The 20,144-nt window shown below is 30.6% G+C and overlaps 3 protein-coding genes across 7 annotated transcripts in view; 1 reads left to right on the top strand and 2 right to left on the bottom strand.

Moving 5' to 3' along the window:
- The window catches only part of LOC105149511 (furin-like protease 1), a 255,160-nt gene that overhangs the window by 169,303 nt on the left and 65,713 nt on the right, over nucleotides 1–20,144 (top strand). The gene's annotated exons all lie outside the window — the stretch shown is intronic.
- LOC105149510 (uncharacterized) lies at nucleotides 7,117–14,127 on the bottom strand. The gene is given in 8 exon segments (XM_087412783.1): nucleotides 7,117–8,512; nucleotides 8,515–8,740; nucleotides 9,134–9,460; nucleotides 10,051–10,493; nucleotides 11,600–11,872; nucleotides 12,167–12,449; nucleotides 13,295–13,723; nucleotides 14,106–14,127. Coding segments are annotated over 7 exon segments (1,995 nt in total). The 5' UTR covers nucleotides 13,645–13,723; nucleotides 14,106–14,127; the 3' UTR covers nucleotides 7,117–8,419.
- Nucleotides 15,306–17,635, bottom strand: LOC147907535 (dynein axonemal intermediate chain 2-like). Its single transcript, XM_087412833.1, has 2 exons — nucleotides 16,661–17,635; nucleotides 15,306–16,460 (listed from the first exon to the last, which is right to left on the bottom strand). The coding sequence occupies exons 1-2, from the start codon at nucleotides 16,832–16,834 to the stop codon at nucleotides 16,356–16,358; spliced, it is 279 nt and encodes a 92-aa protein (XP_087268959.1). The 5' UTR covers nucleotides 16,835–17,635; the 3' UTR covers nucleotides 15,306–16,355.

A 20,144-nucleotide genomic window follows, 5' to 3' on the forward strand; every position in this document is an offset into this window, starting at 1 on the left:
CCTATAAACATGCCGCAAGCGATGAAAAATCCCGTACAGCATGTTATGCAAATCGTGTATCTGCATGGAAAAGACGTCACGTCGTTAAATTTGAGTATGACGCTTGACATCGATTTAAAATCGATTATGGCACTCGCGCGTCCATGATCAAGGATGCCACAGGTGAAAAAATTGAATTTTTCGCATGAATTGTTCGTGGTGAAATGCTTTTTTGTACGATCTTGATTAAATATGAAAAATAAAACTAGAAGCACTATGTTTACCGAATAACTCTTGAGAAATATTATTGAATTAGTTTTTGATGACGCATTTCTTTGAATTTTTTATCATATTATTTTTAAAATACATTAATTATTAATGAATAATAATTTGATTTATTATTTCTAATTGTTGCATGCACATTGCAAATTTCATATTTTATTTAATTTTAATTTTTTAATTATTTCTTACAAATCTTACAAATATCAAAAACAATAATTTACAACAATAATTTAAAAGTATAAGTTGTATGATATAATTTCATATTATAAATTTTGCATATAATTCTCAGCATTATTATGTCGCATTTTTTTCTCCGAACATATTTGTTATATATTTATATTTATTATTTTCCGTTCAGTTAATATTTAACATAATATGTTATTTTATATTTTATTTGGCATTCTGTTTATATTTTATTTAACAATTTTAATTATTTTGTACGAAATTTTACATGACGAAATAATCGAAAACTTGTTTTTGATTTTTGTTAATTTATTAATGTCTGCATAATTTTATGTGCGTATATTTATATATTTCAATTTATTTATTAATGAAGAATATGAAAAAAATTGCATAATGTGTTTACAAAATTAACATGAATGCCGTTATAATTCTATTTTTTAATTTATTGGACAAATCACATCGTTTTAATATAATTTTAATTGTAACAATAGTAGGCTTTTTATAACAAATGTCATTTCTGCAATTTATTCTACATTTAATCGGTTATAAACATTAATTCAAAATTAAAAAAAACGAGTTCTCCTCAAACGTACTCATTTTTCACAATCCCCTATTATACAAATCTTGTTATACAATCAATACAATTATTTGTATACAATCCATTGTCTTATCCTTATTTGATTACATTGATGTTGACTATATTTCTTGTCTTATTGTTAATAAACGTTTACTTCGTAGAATACAATTAATTCAAAACTGCTATTTTCTTATACGTCAGAAAATATGATAAGCCTGTCTAATTTGAGCTCCGGAGCCGAAATATAAAACCATTGACGTAAAAGAATTCAATGTGGGTAAGATTTTGAGAACTGTAAAATATTAATACGCATCTAAGTGACACATATCAACAGTCTATAACTTCCAAAATCTTACTCACATTGAATTTTTTTACGTGGATGGCTTTGCATTTTGGCTTCAGAGCTCAAATTGGACAGGCCTGAAATATGATTATTTCTCCATTTTTCCAAAATGGATGGCTCTATCTATCAGTTTCATTCTTCATCTTTGTTGTTGACCTACAGGATTTTCCTCTCAAATACTCCTGTATATCTTCGTGAATTGCTACACTTTAATATTGATTCGCATTCAAGCCTGTCTGTTAACATGCACCACCAAGATCTGCTTTCTTGCCCTCCTCATCGCAAAGTTTTAGTCTTCTTTCTCTCATACTTTTAAATTTTTCAACGCACCTGACCTTCGTTCAAAATCATCTTCCTTAACGTCTATAACTTATTTCACGATCACTTCTCATTACAAATAATTCATTGTTATCTCTGCTTTATGTTAACCGATTCTATCAATCAAATATAGTTTGTACTTCAAGGTAGTTATTTTTTTTTCTTTTATGTGCTATGTGTTGCACCTGATTTAACGGTATAATAAACGGTATAATAAAGATATTATTTTTTTATATGAATCTGCGACACGCAGCAGAATTTGTATTTTAAAGGTTTAAGCTTTATTTCATATTTTGCGTGTACTATGGATATATTCAAAGTTCATTATTATTTCGGCGTTATATATTTCCCGTCGGAAACCTATATATAATTAAGTGTACTCTTTTTCAATCAAGCGACGCGTTACATCAGTTGTAGCTTCGTTTATTGTGCGCTTTGATTTTTGATTTCATACGGTTATCATTACATGTAATGTTTTTCTCACATACTAACATGTAAATTGATTTATGTATTTATATTTTATTTATAATCATTGCTCACAATAAATTTTATTATTATTATTATTATTATTATCTTAATAAGAATTAATACACGATGTATTTGTCAATTAAATTGGTAGAAGGCATTAAAGTGAATTTATGAAGTTTGCACTTATGAATAGTTGCAATTATTTGCGTCTTATTATTCCCGTCGTAATAATCATTTCTTCTTCTTTTCCAACTAATTTTTGCTGATTGAAGATAGCAAGAATAGTGTTGCTGCGGTTAAATCAGATTAATTGCTAAGTGACATTGACGAATCAAAGGTTATCGCCGACAGCCATCAAACTAATCCCAGCGAAGCTAGTTCAGATTTTTACTCAACGTTTTTCGCTCTCGCCGTTTCGTTTTAATGAAACGGAACGGAAATAATTATTAAGATAATACCATGTTTTATTAATCCTTCCTGCTATTCTTAGGCATTGAATAATTTCAGTCATTAAATCTTAACTAAAGAGGAATATTCTCCTATAATATACAATCTTTTCTTTCTTAATTAAGACATGATGCATTTTATATACATTTAGATGAAATAATAACAGGAAAGTTTTTTATTCTCGCTTCCCCTCTCCCTCCCTCCCCCCTCTCTCTCTCTCTTTCTCTCTCTCTCTCTCTCTCTCTCTCTCTCTCTCTCTCTAGCTAGAAAAAATATTTGACTTACTAATAATATTTAAGAAAATTATAAAATATTTGATGGTATTTATTATTCATGTCTTATTTTCATGTATTTATTATTCTTGCCTTATTTGATAAATGAAACATTCATTATAAAATATAGATGACAGTTATATATATACATTAATTTTTCATTTATAAAATTTACTTCAATTCATTTATTTAATGTATTTTGTTTTTTACTGGCACTTTCATTCTTGCAAAGTACATGCTTCGTACATTCTTGCATGTTTTATTCTGATTGTGTTTTCGTTATTTTGCTAGTCCATTCGTTCGCTTACTCGCAATTACAGCCAGTCACGGAAAGATTGCAACACTTTTTTTCGATGGGTTTCGAAATACTTGCTCACCGAGTGATTGATTTTTACTTATGGATTTAATTATTTATATTCAATCACTCTATGAGCAAGGCTGAGCTCGGAAATCCATCGAAAAAAAGTGTTGCAATCTTTCTGTGACTGGTTGTACATTCACAGGCCCAAATATAATATAATTGTTTCGAATTCCGATGGGACTCGTAGCATGCAACACTGCAATATTAAAATAATCGATTATTTCGTTTTACCTCATACATTGGCTGCGTATCAAAACGATACCCACGAGTTACATCGGCCGATTTTCCATTTAATCCTAGAAGCTGATTTAACGGGTGTACATTTGTTACGGGCATTAGGCGCGCTCATTATTTATCTCGGACCGATAAATTCCGCCGCGGAAGCGGGTGTTTAATTTTACACGCGTCCGAGAGCAATAATTGGAGGATGAAAAAGCCCCTACAGACAATTATTCGCGCGTATTTATCGGAAACGGATAAGCCATCGAAAGATTCCAAAATATGAGTTTACAATGCTTTATTGATTAGGAGTAATGCCATTATCGAGAAATTAATTTTGGTTCTGCGAACATGGCCATGGCGCAGAGTTATAATTTTAATTGTATTTGTACATAGCGCGAGAATCGCTCTTACAATCTACAATATTGTTCTACATTTTTCAAGAGTTGAAATTTGGTTCTGTTTCTTTTAAAAATAAATGGAATTTAATTGAAACTGAACCGTGAACATAATTGTCATTGAAGGAAATTTTCACGTTTTATGAAATATGCAAGAAACGTTGATAATTAAACTTCCATTGCGTTGGAATCACTCTGTCAGTTCAAGTATAATTTATGATCCTATGTCCAACATAAATTATGCTAAAGTAGCTCGATTACCTCGATAATTAGAATGTAATAGTATCGTAATGCGTCGGAAACGTACCTCACGATTAATTAATGCGTTATTAAATTGCAACGCCGAATAATTCACGATTACGTCGCATTACAATTGTGCAAATGTATGTATATATATATATATATATATATATATATATATATGTATGTGTCTGTGTGTGTGTGTGTGTATGTATGTATGTATGTATGCGCTGGGCATAAAAGTGTCATGTATATTAATGATTGTGTTTACCGACCTATTATTAATAGTCATTCAACTTGAAATTGAGGACAATAATGTAGACTAATTTATCGTTCCAAGAAATGTAGAGAGAAAGAGAGAGAGTTTCTAAATTAGTGTTTCCGTATTTACTTTTGTACAATTATTAATAAATTATTTTCATTACTTTTCGCGCAGAATCATCAAGTAAAATCGTTATAGTCATTCTTTTTATTTTTTTTTCTATTCCAAACTCTTTAGCTATGCGAATCGACTTCCGCGTAAAATATGTAAAAAATTAGTAATCGTAAATATATTTATAATATCGTCATGATTGGATAAGATCATCATGAACGAAGCGACTCGTGAATTCTTCTTTTTAGAAGCGATTTGGGATTTGGGAAACAAATAGGGATTTTGCGGTTCAAAGTTCACACATTCAAATGCTCTTATTCGAAATTTTTATGTGATATTTTTTTCTAAATTTCCTTCCGTTGGTGAACGGCAACATCCGATTGGTGACACATTGAGCGCTGCTTGTGCACCGCAGGGATTTCCTTTGGAAATTACAACGTGAATAATTTGTCGCAATATGCAACGTTTGTTGCGCGAGCTCTGAAATATTTCTGTTTGGATGCATTTTGATTCGCCTGCCTTTTAAAAATGTCCCCAAAGATTCTGATCTGTCAACTTTAACTTTTGCTTAAGTTACGATTGTACGAAGCAGATATTCATATTTCGAGGGAGGAAATCATTTCTGTTTTGAATTATACAAGCTTGAATTATTCAATAATATACATATTTCACAAATTGAGGGTTGTATTACATATACATGTATATATTACGGTTATACTTTGAAATATTCATTAAATACAAATTGCAGGAAATTAGATTATTGCTTATAATAGAATATTATATTGACTAGAAACCTGTAAAGTTTAATGTTAATTGATTCTGCAATATATACTTAAAAGAGATTTTGCCTTTTAATTAATATAAAATATAATAATTAAATTGTGTGTGTAAATCAGAACGAGTTTAATTAAGTAATATCTACAATGTTACATAATTATATATTAAGAAATATTTCGGAATGATTTCGAGCTATGGCTAGCTGTGCGCTAAGTGGCGGAAAAATACGTGAAACCTTGCCAAGTAGAAACAATTATTTTTCTGCAGACGCCAGGGAACCTGCTCACTTGGGTATTCTGTCAGAGTTAACTGATAAAATTTCTTTCTACCTATTTTCTGAGCGTCAGCTATATTTCTTGAGTAGAGCAATCTGTAAATAACGAGTCGGCCATATGCGATGGTTTCCTGTCGTCATTTCAGTGAAATTAGCGGTTGAAATAGTATGATTTTACTCTTGCGAACAGTGAAATAATAAGAAATTGTCAAAGCATTTGATGTCGAGCAATAAAAGAGCTTTGAAAGATGGTGTTACCCATTTAAACTTTCACCTAGGAAATGCCTCCTTTGAATGCGTCAAGGAATTCATAGATTAACGGAGAATATACATACAGCTTGCTTATATATCCGCCTTCTCAAATCGCTCGTTTCTTCTCGAGGGAAACTGAAATTGCTCGCAAGAGAAAACTTCCATTTCAACTTTCGTTAAAGCACGCCGAACTTTTGTCTGGAAACATTGTCGGTAAAGGAGGTGCGATTCACCAGACGATAGCATTTAACTTTTTGCCGTGTGAAAGGTATGCTTTCACATGCATTGTTGTACATGCGCTCTGATTGATGCATGTACGAGGGGATGGAATGCCGGAAGTTGAGCTGGACGTCGGTGTTCTACCGGAAATGTCGTCTCTTGCTCCACTGTCCAGTCCACGACCGGAATCGAGTCTTGAATGTTAGCTCTTCCTGCGCGAATTTATCATCCCGAATCCCTGAAGACCAGAGAGGATTTCCCACCGTACCACCCTTTCGACTCACGATAATGCGAATCGCCTCGAGCGAATGGATTAAGTTAGTTTGCACGATCCGGTTTTTCACATGAATCACAAAGAAAATCGACAGATCGAAGATATATATATACAAGTGATTTGTTTGAAAAAGTAAAGAATATCTACAAGTGTCGACATGAACTGAAACAAATAGAGTAACTCCGGTATATACGCCTAACAAAAACTTAATTTATTTATTATGCATTATTTAACCTTGAGTTACCCACACTTCAGTCACGGTTATACAATTATTACACTAATTACGCGAATTTGGCTTTTCCATTTTTCATTACGTGTAACTTTGAAATGAAAAAACAAAATACTATTATTACACTAATTACGTGATTTTAGCTTTTCCATTTTTCATCACGTGTAACTTTGAAATGAAAAAAGCAAAAGTAGTTCAATTATACAGTTTTTCGGAATAAAATTTTCCTGGAAACCTATTGGTAATAATAAAATTAAATAAGAACAATATTTTATTGCAAGAAATTGTCAATTAAGAAAGTAATAAATTGAAAAGTGAACTTTTTTTCAAAAATTGCTGTTTGCGAATTTGCATTAGTGTGATAACTGAGGGTTAATAGTAAATGAATTATATTAGTAAAAACTTTGTACTATCTATTACTATGAAGAAAATGTTAGAAATCTGAAGTTATTCTTTATTAAAAAATGAACTTTTTAAAGCCCTTGTATTTTTTCTGTATATATAAGAATATACAGAATATATAAGGATAGGACATACGGCTATTCATGGGAGAGGTGGAATATACAGCTTATGAAAAATTTACAAACAATTCTTATAAATAAGACGTAAAATGACACAATAACTTATAAAATGTGTTTACTAGTTTATTAAGCTAGTTTATTAAGCAATAAAGGATGATAAATATGTATATGAAGTAATAGATAATAATTACAATCTTTTTACATATATTACAAGTTATGACGTGAGGCACATATTTCGTGTAATGCATTTATTGCACTGAATTCAATCTGCGCACTTTGTATGCTTCGAGCATAAATTCCGCCTGCTAAAAATGCCGTATCCCCCCTCTCTCCCCTCTAAACAGATGGGATATACAAGACATTAAGCTGAACAAAGAATATACGAGCTAAGCATTTGTATTTTGCTATACATCATTCTTTAATATCCCTTTAGACTTATGTACCATCAAATAACCTTAAGCCTTTGCCTTTTCTTACAATAATCATTTTATTTAATAGACTTGATTATGATATACAGTTGCGCTATTCAGTACATTGACAATCGATTTAACTGACAGTAATTTCATTAATATTAACAGAAGGAAACTGAAATCATAGTACAATATAATTTAAAGGCATATAATAAAATGCGTGCACATTATCTCCACTCCTACTTTTTCTGACTATTTGCCTTCTACGGCAAATTCTCGTGTGGCGTAAATATCGAAGTTACCCTATAATGAACTCTAATACAATGTGCGTAGAAATATATTTGCTGATGAATAAATATATTTTTATGGCAGTATATTAATTTATAATACTGTTAAATTCAAAATGTTATCATGTTATATCCAATTTGAGTTATTTTGCCATTGCTCCTGTCTAATATCGTTAATTAAATTAAAACAATAGAATTAAATAGTTCAAGGAAAATGTGTATTAAATGTGAGATTTAAATTTAGTTTATTATTTACTAAATGCATACATCAATATGTTGCTTACTTTGAAACTAACCACAGAAATGAATTGATTTGCATTTTGAGATACATGAAAATTAAAAATAACAAAATGATAATTAATTCAAGGGATTAAATTACCATTTCTTCTTTAGTATCTAACAATGCGTAACATTAAATCCTCATTATCATTGCATGCTGACTTGATTATTTAATATTAACTATGACTATTTAATATTGTTATATTCTTTGTTATATGTTATACTTTTGCATCAAGTATAAGGTGTTTAAATTTTTTAATTAGTCTATAATTAATTGTATAAAATACGATACAAATGATTAAAAAATGATTTAAAAAAGAAATATTCATTATGTATGAGATATTATTCCTTCTCTAAATTAAAGAATGAAAAATCTTTGCAAATAGTATTGCAGCACTGACATAAAAAAAGTTAGGAACGTTTCAGATAATGTAACATTATTCGATGGATGGGAAATCGGAAATCCATAGATAAACTCTACCGCGAGTGGCTTCGATCTCTTCCATGCAAGCCGGGTTTCGTCTTTTTTTCAATCGATTTTTTTAATCGAAGACGGAAGATCTTGGAAAAGTATCTGCAGCTCTTCTGTAAGCGAGGGTGGTTCCCAGGGAACGCAAGGATCTGTCATAACGACCGTACGACACACCTTCCTTGCCTTTTGTGCAGTAAGGATCTTCTTCGTGACCTCCTTGGCAAAATCTTTCTTACCCCTTCCCGATCCTTTTGGGGCGTCTCGAGATTTTTCCGCTACTGCAGCACTGTATGGAATATTATCGCTGAATTATCGGTAGCCAAATATTGGACAGCGAAAAATTCAATTTTTGAGTCTACAGATTGTTGAAATGATAGAAACTCGATGGAGATATTCTATTCTTATAGAATATCTTCTTATAGAAGAGATATGTTTTGCTTCTAAGTATAAATATTATCTCTGTTTTTTACGATTCATTGTTCAATATTAGTAACAAATATAATAATTCGGAATAATCAATGAATTTAAATTTAAAAATTGCATTTAAATAAAGCGAAAGATAAAGAAAATTAAAAAGCTTTTGGAATACAGTTCGACAAAGATAAAATCTTCTGAAAATAAAATTCTAAAGATAAATCAGTTGAAGTCCAATTCCGAAAAACCTAAGACCGGAACTAACCTGCTTTTCAAAGCTTTCTTGGTGAGTTTCCTTGCCATATTGGCTTCTTGGATCTCCTTTTTAGCTTTCTTCACATCTTCCGTCATGTCGGCGAATTCCTCAAGCGGTACTATCATCTTTTGAACGAAACGAATTTTTTCTTCTGTACTGTACTTTCTAGTCTGCTTTCTACGCTTATGAACGCGCAGAAACTCCGTCCAGCGTTCTCTTTTCTTCTGTCTCATTTTGTCCTTGATTGACGATTTCGCTCTGATGTCATCCTTCGATCTTATTCTCTCGTCGACCTCGCCCCATTTCTCATGATCTTTGATTGTTCGATCTGTAAACCTAAGGTCGACAATTCAATATATCCTTTTCTTGTGGATTTTAGAGTCAAGGAAGAAAGAAAGATGATAGTTGGATCACAATAAGTTAAAGCGAAAATTATTCAAATTCTAGTGACGTCAGGAAATTTCAAAAGTTCTAAGTTTCTATCAATTTTAACAAAATCGAGATTTTCAAGTTTTTCTATCTGATATGTTAACTTTTTTATTAGAGTATAATACGGGATGTATAATGTAACGAAAAATAAAAAAAGTACTTGCACGCGCGCGCGCGCGTTATAAAATAAATATAAAATTAAAAAAGTTTATATAATATATAGAATGTCTATTATAAATATAGAATTAATATATTGACATAATTATTAAATATTAATTAATTTTAATTCTGAAGCATCATAGTATACAAACAAATTAAAAAGAGAAAGAGAGAGAGAGAGAGGTTTTTTTATATATATTACATAATTATAAAGTCAATCAACATGTTGAAAACTTCCGTCGAAAATTTTCTTTATTAATAATACTTTTATAGAAAATATTCTTCTAATTAAAAAATAAGGAAAATCTATATCCATCTTGTTAAATTGCGCGTCATACCTAGTTTTTCTAAATGCAGTCCTGCGGCAGCAAATGTCAGGTTTGCAAACAACTTTACATGGCTTCCCAAACCTGAAAATGACGGGCTTTGGTCGTTTTTTCCGCACCTTCTTTCTGCGCTTTCTCTTGCTAATTTCCTGCATAGGAGATTCTACAATCGCTTTCACCAAGGGCTCTTCCGCCAACAAAGGCAAGGGCTCTTCCGCCATTGCTTTCTCCTGTTCAACGTCTTGCGCTATTTCCGCCTTAGAAATTTCGATGGTCTCGGTTTTCTTTGGATATTTTTCTCGCTCTTTGAATAATATTTTCGTCTCGAGTTCTGTTGCTTCATCTATCGGCAATTGAGAATCCTTTCCGATTTTTCGATTGGTTTTTTTTATGACACGACTCACTTTCGGAGGTAAAATATCTAAATCTTCAATATCTTCATATTTTTGTTTTTCCTATGAGATGCAAAAATATGGTATAGATTAAATCAAGAGTAAAATAAATCCAATTGTTTATTTGTTTATCTGTGTGCGCTCAATTATTTCAACGGCATTAGATGCGGCTGTATAGGATATGCGTATAAGATATATATTTAAAATTTGTTGTGTCTTGGATATTGTAATTCTAAGTAATTTTTGTTACACATAAAAGTACCTTTATTAAATTTAGATCTAAACTAATTAAAACTTAAAAATGAGGGATAACGTAGGTATATGATGTCGTTACACTTATCTTAACTCCGAGATACTATCGTGTCTCCTTTAAAGTTTGAAACAGTAACAAATTATAAATAATCGCTTGAATACAATCTTTTTAATAATGATATTCAAATTTGAGATAAAGAATTGTAACAATGAGAAATAGAAGATAATAGCAATGGATGAAAACACAGCGATAACCCGCAAACCTTCTGATATCTTTGAAAATGATATCCGTGAAAGCCTAAAAAGCGCGCGCGTTATCAGATAATAAAATTTTTTAAAAATAATAATGATTGATTTAATAAATATTAAGTCAGTCATTTTTCTGGTTTAATATAAAATTATTAATAGTTATATATAATTCGAAAATGTTATGAATTTACATCTAACAGCTATATTAAATTTTGTCAAGCATAATTATTATTTAGCGACATTTCGCGCGACAGTACATGGGCGATAAATCACACCGAAGAGTAAAAGGTCGCAGTCGAATGAAAGATAGATGAAATATTACAAAAGTTCTCTAATATATTGCGGTTAGCTGACCGCGAGTGTGATATATTAGAAATTTTATTAAACCCTGAAAATAAAACGTTGGAAGAAGAATACAGTGTGAAATTAAATATATTCAAACGACACACAACTTTTTATGCTAAATTTAAATTTATAACACAAAGTACAATATCTTTATGGAAATTTAACTGAACAACTTTTTTAATTTTTTACTGTTATCCAAAAGTTATTAAAACTCTATTTCTGGTTAACTCGAAATTTTAATTTGAAATATATTTTGATCAAAAAATAATATTTATTATTAGATATATGATATTTTAACTATCGAATGTTTATTTTAATATTACCTTTTTTACAATCTCAAAAAATTTGTCCTCCACTTCTTGAAGTTCGGGAAACTCATCTTTAGGCTTTTTCTTGGATGTAATTTTAGTTTTGTCTCGTTCTTTTATCTTTTCTTTTTCAACCTTATGTTTATTACGCTCGTTTAATCGTTTATTTTTCTTTCTTTCTTTCGCATCCATCACAAGCTCTGGTTCCTCTATGATAGTTCTCGCTAATTTGATTTCTTTCATACGCGTTTCTATTGCTTTTACGAAACGAGTGCACCTTTCCAGATACTGGCGTCAGATAAATGCAATGAATATCACGTTTATTTTATTTCTCTCTTTAACTAATTGTGTTTTTATTAAATTTAATTTATAGTATGATAAAATTAAATTCATAATATAATGAATTTTAAATAATTATATAAATGAAAGATTAATTTGGTTACATTTTTGTCGAATAAAGAATGTTATCAGATATCGTTATTTCATAATATTATTTCAGAGATTTTTTTAACTTCTGTCTGTTGCATGCTGCTAATAAATTTTATATGCAATTTTATAAAAAGACAAATTGCCGATACTCACCGACATAAAATCGTTCCTGTCATTTTTATCAAACGAATATAGCGCTTCTGTCAACTCGACGAGATAAACATTGCCAGCAGAATTTCCGACGGCCAGTAAAGACCCCATCTCGTGTGACTCGATCGCAGTTAATTTTTGCTCGCACAGTTTTACTGACAAGATTGGTTCTTGTATTCCTATTAGAAGATCCCATACAGCCAGTATACCGATATGCGTCGCTACGTAAAATACAGAATGTCTTGTTTTGTTCCAGCAGCCACATTGTGAACCTTCTATTATAAATCTAAAGATTCAAATAATTATATGAAAATCTTAGATTTTATCACATTACGTTCAATTATGTTCTATTCTAATTGACAAACAATTGTAATAGGTGATTTCATTTCTATTGCCACTAGAATTGATTCTACATTTTAGGATATAAAAAAATTATTCGCTTATTTATAATTATTTCAGTACACTGAGAAAAAATATATTAGATGTTAATAAATATTTATTCGAATAGTGTCAGTTGAATATTTATTAAATGTAAATATATATTTATTTGGTACAAAAACTATTAATTATTATATATATTATTTGATTTACCTATTATTATAATTTATTTAACAAATATTTATTTTCCGCAAATAAATGTTGTGTTAGTACAATTCAAACAATTATTTATTAAAATTTAGTACTTATTTTTCTCTTAGTGTACTGAAATAATCATAAATGGGCAAATAATTTTTTAAATATCAAGTAATTTCATAAGAATATTTTAATATTAAATATCAATTATCTTAGATGTACCGTCTTAATCTATATCAATAATTATTTATCACAATAAGCGACTTATATTTCGCTAATAAAATGAATCATGTAATGATAAATAATATATTTTCAAAGTTTGCGATTTATGGCTTTGGTTGAATAATTAATAATTTTTAATCTTCGAAAATATGTTCATAGCATTGAATTATTAAACGGAAACATATATATTTTTTTATTGTAGCATTTTTGGAGTCATTAAATATTAAATACTGAAGTGTTATCACATTTTTCTAATTATTTGTTGTTATTATTTCTTGTTGATATTTTTGCAAATATTTCTTTGAATGTTTCGTTTTAATTGGAAGAAAAAAATACCTCGTTGATAATAGACTACTATCCTTAGTGTCTTCCGCCCAAATGCGAACTGTGTTGTCGCCTATAGTTAGAAAGATTTTCGGATTGAAGCCATTGCGATCAACAGAAAGAACCGGGCCGTAATGAGCGTTGAATTTCAAGGCCATTTTCTCAGTCGGTGTTCTCGCTCTTTTCGATCCACTGATCACGATGCCGTTTTCCAAACCAAACATGAACTTCGTGCCTACGCTGGATTCGTAGTCGCTTGATGAAACTCCAATTGCTCGATCTATCCTCTGTTCATTTGGCGCCTGAAGATCGAACACGAGAACTTCGGTTGGTTCACGCAACTTCCTGGTGTCCCACCACATAGCACAGCCGTCCGAAGAACCCGAATAAAATTCCGTATTACTCTTCGTGGAGATCCACTTTACTACTGTCACGCAATCCCTTCAAAAATACAGAATTTTTATACACGTTATTTAAAAAGTATGATATATTAATATTTCAAAGGAAATTTGATTATATCTCTTTATTAATTTAATTATATTCTTTTATATCACATATAATTATTTCAAGGAAAAAGCAAATATCTTTCTCATATATAATGTCGCTGCATTTTTCACAGATAAAACGAAATAAAAAAAAAAAGATGATTGAAGTCGCTGTTGCAAGCGTGATATTAAAAGAAAAATCACGTACATTGTCACGATGTGACAAATGTCACTTAAAAAATGTAACGGAACTTAATTGAGAGCGGAAACGCGACAAAAACAACATTTTAATCATTCATCATTTTGTCGCGCGAGCGCGAAATACCCTTTAGACCAACCAAGACCGGGGCACTTTGGTACTGAATTATGAAATCCAAAGTTCCGACGTCGCACCCAGGCATGTTCACGTCTAGATTACCTATGACTAAATTTAGGATGAGACATTTGAACTGGAGTCCTGCCAGTCCTGACGTCCCAGCTGCAAACTTGGCCTGACATCAAGCCGCTAGCAAGTATAGAAGGATCTCGGGGATTAAACTCGCTGACCACCGTGGCATATGGAGCCTCCAGTGCCATCCATGGCTTATTTGGATTGTCTACCATATGTTTTTCGAATATTCAGATCCAGTTTCGCGACATTTCGGTTGACGATCGTACAAACAAATGGAAAAACATAGCGTTATTTTTAAAAGATTAAAAAGTTACGCTTGTGAAATTCGATTTTATGCCATTAGAGTCGTATCGTTAAAAAATACATACGTTGAATAAAGTGTAGCTACATTCCATTTCTGATACGCGAGAAATGCAATATTGTTGGATTTTCATGCCCGATTTACTCGTGCGTGTTGTTTAGCTAGTATTTCACTCGTTATAGTAAGATGATTGTAATTGCTGGCGTAAAAACATTGCATGTTTCTCGTTCAATGAATCAGTAACAATGTATTGTTGCTTGATTGATCAACATTTTATCAAATGTCGAAAGTATGGTATAAAAAGAATTGGTATATTCGATCGCTAAAACTGTATTTCACGTATAACTTTTTAATTTAACTTTGCGTCGAGATGAGATGGAAACGTCTGTTTCTCATATAAAAAAGCTATGATATATCAGTAATTTCGATTGTAATAAATTTAATAATATATTATACATTTAATTAATTTTTATCATAATGGAATTCTATCGACAGATATTTTCCATACATTTTTTGTTGTGTAAAATTTACATTATTTAGCGCGATAAAAATTTAAGGCTACGTTTTGTTGGATGATTGTCGAAAAGAAGCTCTTAATGTACAAAAAACCGCATGAATTTTCGTGAAATGAGATTGTTATTTATCGAAGAAATTTGCATGCAGTAAAAAAATGGTCGTTACTAAAAACGCTGATGCAGGTTAAGGGCGGGGACTTATTGCACTTGTTGTGCAACCATAATCAAATGCGCCGTCTAAATGCAGTCAAGGCTTTTACGCGCTTTTTCCACCTACCAATTTGCCAGATGTACGCAATGTTGCTGTAATTTGCTGGCTTGATTCCAGAGAAACTGTACGAGACCACCATTTTACTGCCAGAGTCTGGCGACCAAGAAATATCATTCACCGATCTCACCGGCGTTTGAGGATCCTCGTAGACGTTCACTGTCCTGAAATAGAATTCCAGACTGCTATTGACTTTGTTACAGTATAAAAGAATATCTTTTAACGTGATAATAATACCATTAAAATAATATCTATATAAAATGTGTCTGACATAAAAATATGGGATTTTAATATTTTGAAAAATAATATGAATTTCTCATTCTGCAAGTGTGGATGATGAACTTTGTAATATATATAAATCCTTTTGGTATTAATATATTGTATTTAATAAATGTATTACCGCGATAACCTAGTTTACATCGTGGAAATTCTCTGTATTATTTCCATCTCCGTTTTTATCGTACATGCCCCAATTTCCATCTATTAATTTTAATATTAAATTTGATGCGTATTATTTTACCTTACATTTACATTTATCTTATTAAAATGCACTTTTAAAAGGAGAAAAAATAAATTATTATTTCCGTGATATTTTTTTCAAAGTAGTTAAATTATTAAATAGTATAAAACCGTCTACAGTTTCTGCATGCAAAAATCGTTAGTTTAAAACAGAGAAAAGCAAATTTAGCGGTAGGATGCATAATTCATTCGCGTCCACTACGACTCCGGAATCCTGACATATGTTCGGATACCTTCGGGCTCGGCCCGGGTTTAAATTTTAAATCTTTTGATGGTCGAACCAACGTAGTCGTTCTTGTCCTCCACGAATATATACATTTTAAAATTGTCCATCTGAAATCGCACGAAGTTCTGTGCGTGGTATCGACGTGTCGTGTGATACGTGTGACAATGGAAACTCATCTATTCAGATCTCTTTAACTCATTGAATTGTTAACGATTACGGCCACATTTGTCAATACTTTCAATAAATATTTTATATATTTTACTATATTATTTTGCTTCACATTAACAATATTTGAGGTATGAGTAAATTACAATTTATTTATAAGCTTTGTATATAAAGTATAAATTAATTATGACAAAATTAAATTTTCACCTGAGACCACGAGGTTTCACTAATTCCGTGGGAATCATATCGTCGAAATAGTGTTCGTATATATTAAGTGCGCCATTCTGAAGGACATTGTGCTCCATTTTCTATGAGAAAAGAAACAATGTAATTTTTATATTTTCTGTAATGAGATATAGTATCAATATCTAGAATCATGCAATTAATCTAGAAATTAATTATTAATTATTAATTATTAATTTTTAAGCTTAATATCCCTTTAGAATTTTAATTAAATAAATTTTATCTTAATAATACACAAACATTTTCGATAATTCATTTAATATACTTGAAATAAATTCAACAATTTCGACGCCCACTCTTCCTCCTTCTCGACTCGTCTGCGAAACCTTGCTGTCACTTCCTCGTCTTTCGGATTGATTTCCTTCGGCCAACCACCCTCGAAGTGAAACATTCCACTGTTCTTCGTCTGGATGCTGACAGTTTGGGCCTGGAATTCCATAGGAATGATTGCTAGGACGGTAATGTGAAATTCCACGTGCTTGAGCGCTGGATTGCGTGTGTTCTGACAACTCTATTTCCAGTTGTTCCTCTCATTTCTTAACACAATAAAATAAAATTAATGATAAAATAAACGCGAAAATTTATGATTTATTATTTGGAATGATTTTTTATATCTTATATTTCGAGTAGCAATTCATTAGTTTGATTAGTTTAATTTCTTCCAACAATAAAACATATGACAATAAGCTTTTGAACTTTTGATATTCTGCACACAAACGTAGAATTCATATTAAAATTATGAGTTATGAAATTGTTGTTATCAAAATAATGTCGAATGTCTGCTTTAAGTTGTCTCATTATAAAACAAAACGTGCTGGTCGTGTAAAATTCGTGTGATGTACCGTCTTTCCATGTTGCAGTTTCGTAGAAAGTTATACATTTGTGGCATCAGGTAGCGAACTCTACGAGATGCGCGGATGCTACGACGTCAGACGCGTCAGTCTGACGCCAATTTTACCGCAAGTTATGTCTAGTTTCGTTAAAGTAAAGCGAAGCTGATTTTTGAATATATTAGTAGAGTTTTTGAACTAGAGTTAGAAAGGTTGCCGCAAGTTGGATCATAGTTCGTTCTCCCTTACTGATCCGACATTGTGCTAAAGTCATTATTATAACAGAAATCTTGAGTATATAATCTTACAAATTAAATTAACAACCTAAGAGCTAAAAGCCAAATTTTTCTTACAAATTTAATGAGTTTTAATAGTATTATCAAATTAAATAATTAGTGTAGAATTTATTAAAGTATCAAGAATTAACCTTGTGTAAGGCAAACTGTTTGGTGTGCTGCATGCCGAAGTTGCAGTAAGATTTTATAATATAATGGGCCATAACGTCGGGATCTGGCATGATCTCTTCGTCCAAGTGCGGACCATATATGTCAAAAATACATTGTTTGCCAAATTCGGCGCGTGTTTTTTCAAAAACCTGCTTGATCTCCATTGTATCGTATTTAGTAGAAATTGATGATTCCCACTCGCACGTGCGAAGCTTTCCAAGTCAATATCTAAAATATGAGGGATTGGCGAATCATTCGAAAATGTCATACATGTATTCCCAGTTTCCCACATGTGTTCTGCCATGTGAAATTGCGCATGATCGGTTCTTCTTTTTATCGCAATGCGATATTTATCGTTTTTTTCCTCTCGATATAACAATTTTTTATTTTACTTGAGAAAAGGAAGGAGATTTTGTTGCTGAAAAAATTTAGCTACAGTTCTGAAAATAATTTTGTTAAACTTCAGTGATGACAAAAAGTTTAACATTCTAACCAGTTTAAATATCTTATACTATATAATTATTTTGATCATTCAAAATACGAAATCATCTTCATATCTGTATCTGACTAAATTTTTAGATATTTCAGCAAAATTATTCTTTTTGTGTAACAGTATAATTTTTTAAGAAAACTACAATAAATGAAACAAAATTTCTCGGAAATAATGACTCATTTAGTTTTGACAAAATTCATACTTCGGTATCGCCAAAATATTGTTTGTTAATTATAATTTTACAGATTCAATTAAATTTTGCGTTTTGTTAATTATAATTTTACAGATTCAATTAAATTTTGCGTTTTGTTACATGGAAAATTAATTTTCCAAGCTGGTATTTCTCATCCCAAGAAACAATAAATTTTTACAAATATATTTTTGAACGTATTCTCGGTTACAAATATATTCTTTTTTTCGAAATCAGAAGAAGTTTAAAATTGTGTTTAAAATTGTATTTTAAAATTGTATTTTAAATAAAAAAAAACATGGATTTAGAAACAAAATAAAAAATTAAAGATTTTTAGATGTTTGCACATTTTTATTGATCCACTATCAAATGTATTTGATTTAATTAATACGAATCTCTCGTTTTTTCGATCAAACTGATTGAACGGACGAAAAACACTAATCGACGAAGATTGTTATCAAGATTTTTGCTCTTCTTACATTACTACTTGGTTCATCGAGAATCGCTGATGTAACTACTTCATTTTAACGATACGATCGTTCCTTACTCTCTGATGTGCATCCAGCATCATGCTTGTCACGTCTACGACGTGAAAGATTGCTCGCGTGATCAAAAAATTTAATAAGTTCCGCACAAAAGTTGTTGTTCTTAAGATAAACTTTCTAAATTTTCCTAAATTCTCTTTAAATACAATATAATGAGATTTTTGTTAGTGCTAATTTTTTTTATGCAAAATTGTTTAAATAAAAAAATTTTATCTTTTATCTTAGCGTTTTAAATTGGCGTCTTAATTTATCGTTATTTCTTTGACTCAATGCGATCAGAACTATTTATTTTTAATTTATCGAGAACTATTATATAAAATTATTATATAAAAATAAAGCCAGAATTCTATAAAATAATCTCTAAGCGATCGATGAAATTACAGTAACTTCATATTGCGCAATTACAATTATTGATCGTATCTATATTGATGTCAATATTATATCTGTACGATATGAGTATTATTTACACGATATGCATCAATAATATTGATCGTATATAGACACAGCTTTAACAGTTTACAAGTTTCTACAAAATGATATACACTACCTTCATATACGTGAAAATATGAGCGAACAGGTTTAAGCGTTAATCGGTTTACTGAAAATTTCTTTTAATTGAAATAAAAAACATTGAACATATCTGCTGTATGAAACATGTATACTGATATTTTTATTAATCAACGAAAATATAATATTATAGTGATTTATATACATTTTTTATATCACATACATAAGTTGCTATCAATTGGATTATATTAATTATATGAATTAGCACGTTAAAAATCTAATAGAAAATAAATCAGCTCTCTATATTCTTTGGTATAAAATCTCACTCTAAAAATTGAAAGTGAAAATTACGAGTTTTGAAAAAGAATAGCTTAATTTTCAATCTTTAAGAATGAGATTTCACTCCTCAAAGTGAGATTCGCTTTAAAAGTTTAAGAGAGAAATAAGAATTAAAATTAAGATATTAAGATGTGTGTGAGATTAATCAACAGAAAAATATTTTTCCTTGGTAGTTCAAAAAAAGTGCAGGAAATGAATTTTCTGAATTATTTAATTTTAACGTCAACTGTGTGAAATAATTCACATGGAATTTCAGATTCAATATTCGAGTTCTTCAAGATTACAGTAAATCAAACGTAACGAATACTTAATGAAGTTTCGAGATATATTCATTCGACTTGTACTACATTTCAAAAGAGGTGTTTAGCTGAGTTTCTTCGTGACTATAAATATGCACAA

The sequence above is a fragment of the Acromyrmex echinatior genome, chromosome 13 (assembly GCF_024713525.1).
Source record: "Acromyrmex echinatior isolate Ae372 chromosome 13, ASM2471352v2, whole genome shotgun sequence".
NCBI lineage: Eukaryota > Metazoa > Arthropoda > Insecta > Hymenoptera > Formicidae > Acromyrmex > Acromyrmex echinatior.

What these genes read in the sequence shown, in the direction of transcription:
- LOC147907535 (XM_087412833.1), bottom strand. Translation starts at nt 16,834, where the DNA reads ATGGAATTCCAGGCCCAAACTGTCAGCATCCAGACGAAGAACAGTGGA. An exon ending in AATTGTTGAATTTATTTCAA is followed by an intron (nt 16,461 to 16,660) that starts GTATATTAAATG and finishes CTTTTCTCATAG; the next exon opens with AAAATGGAGCACAATGTCCT.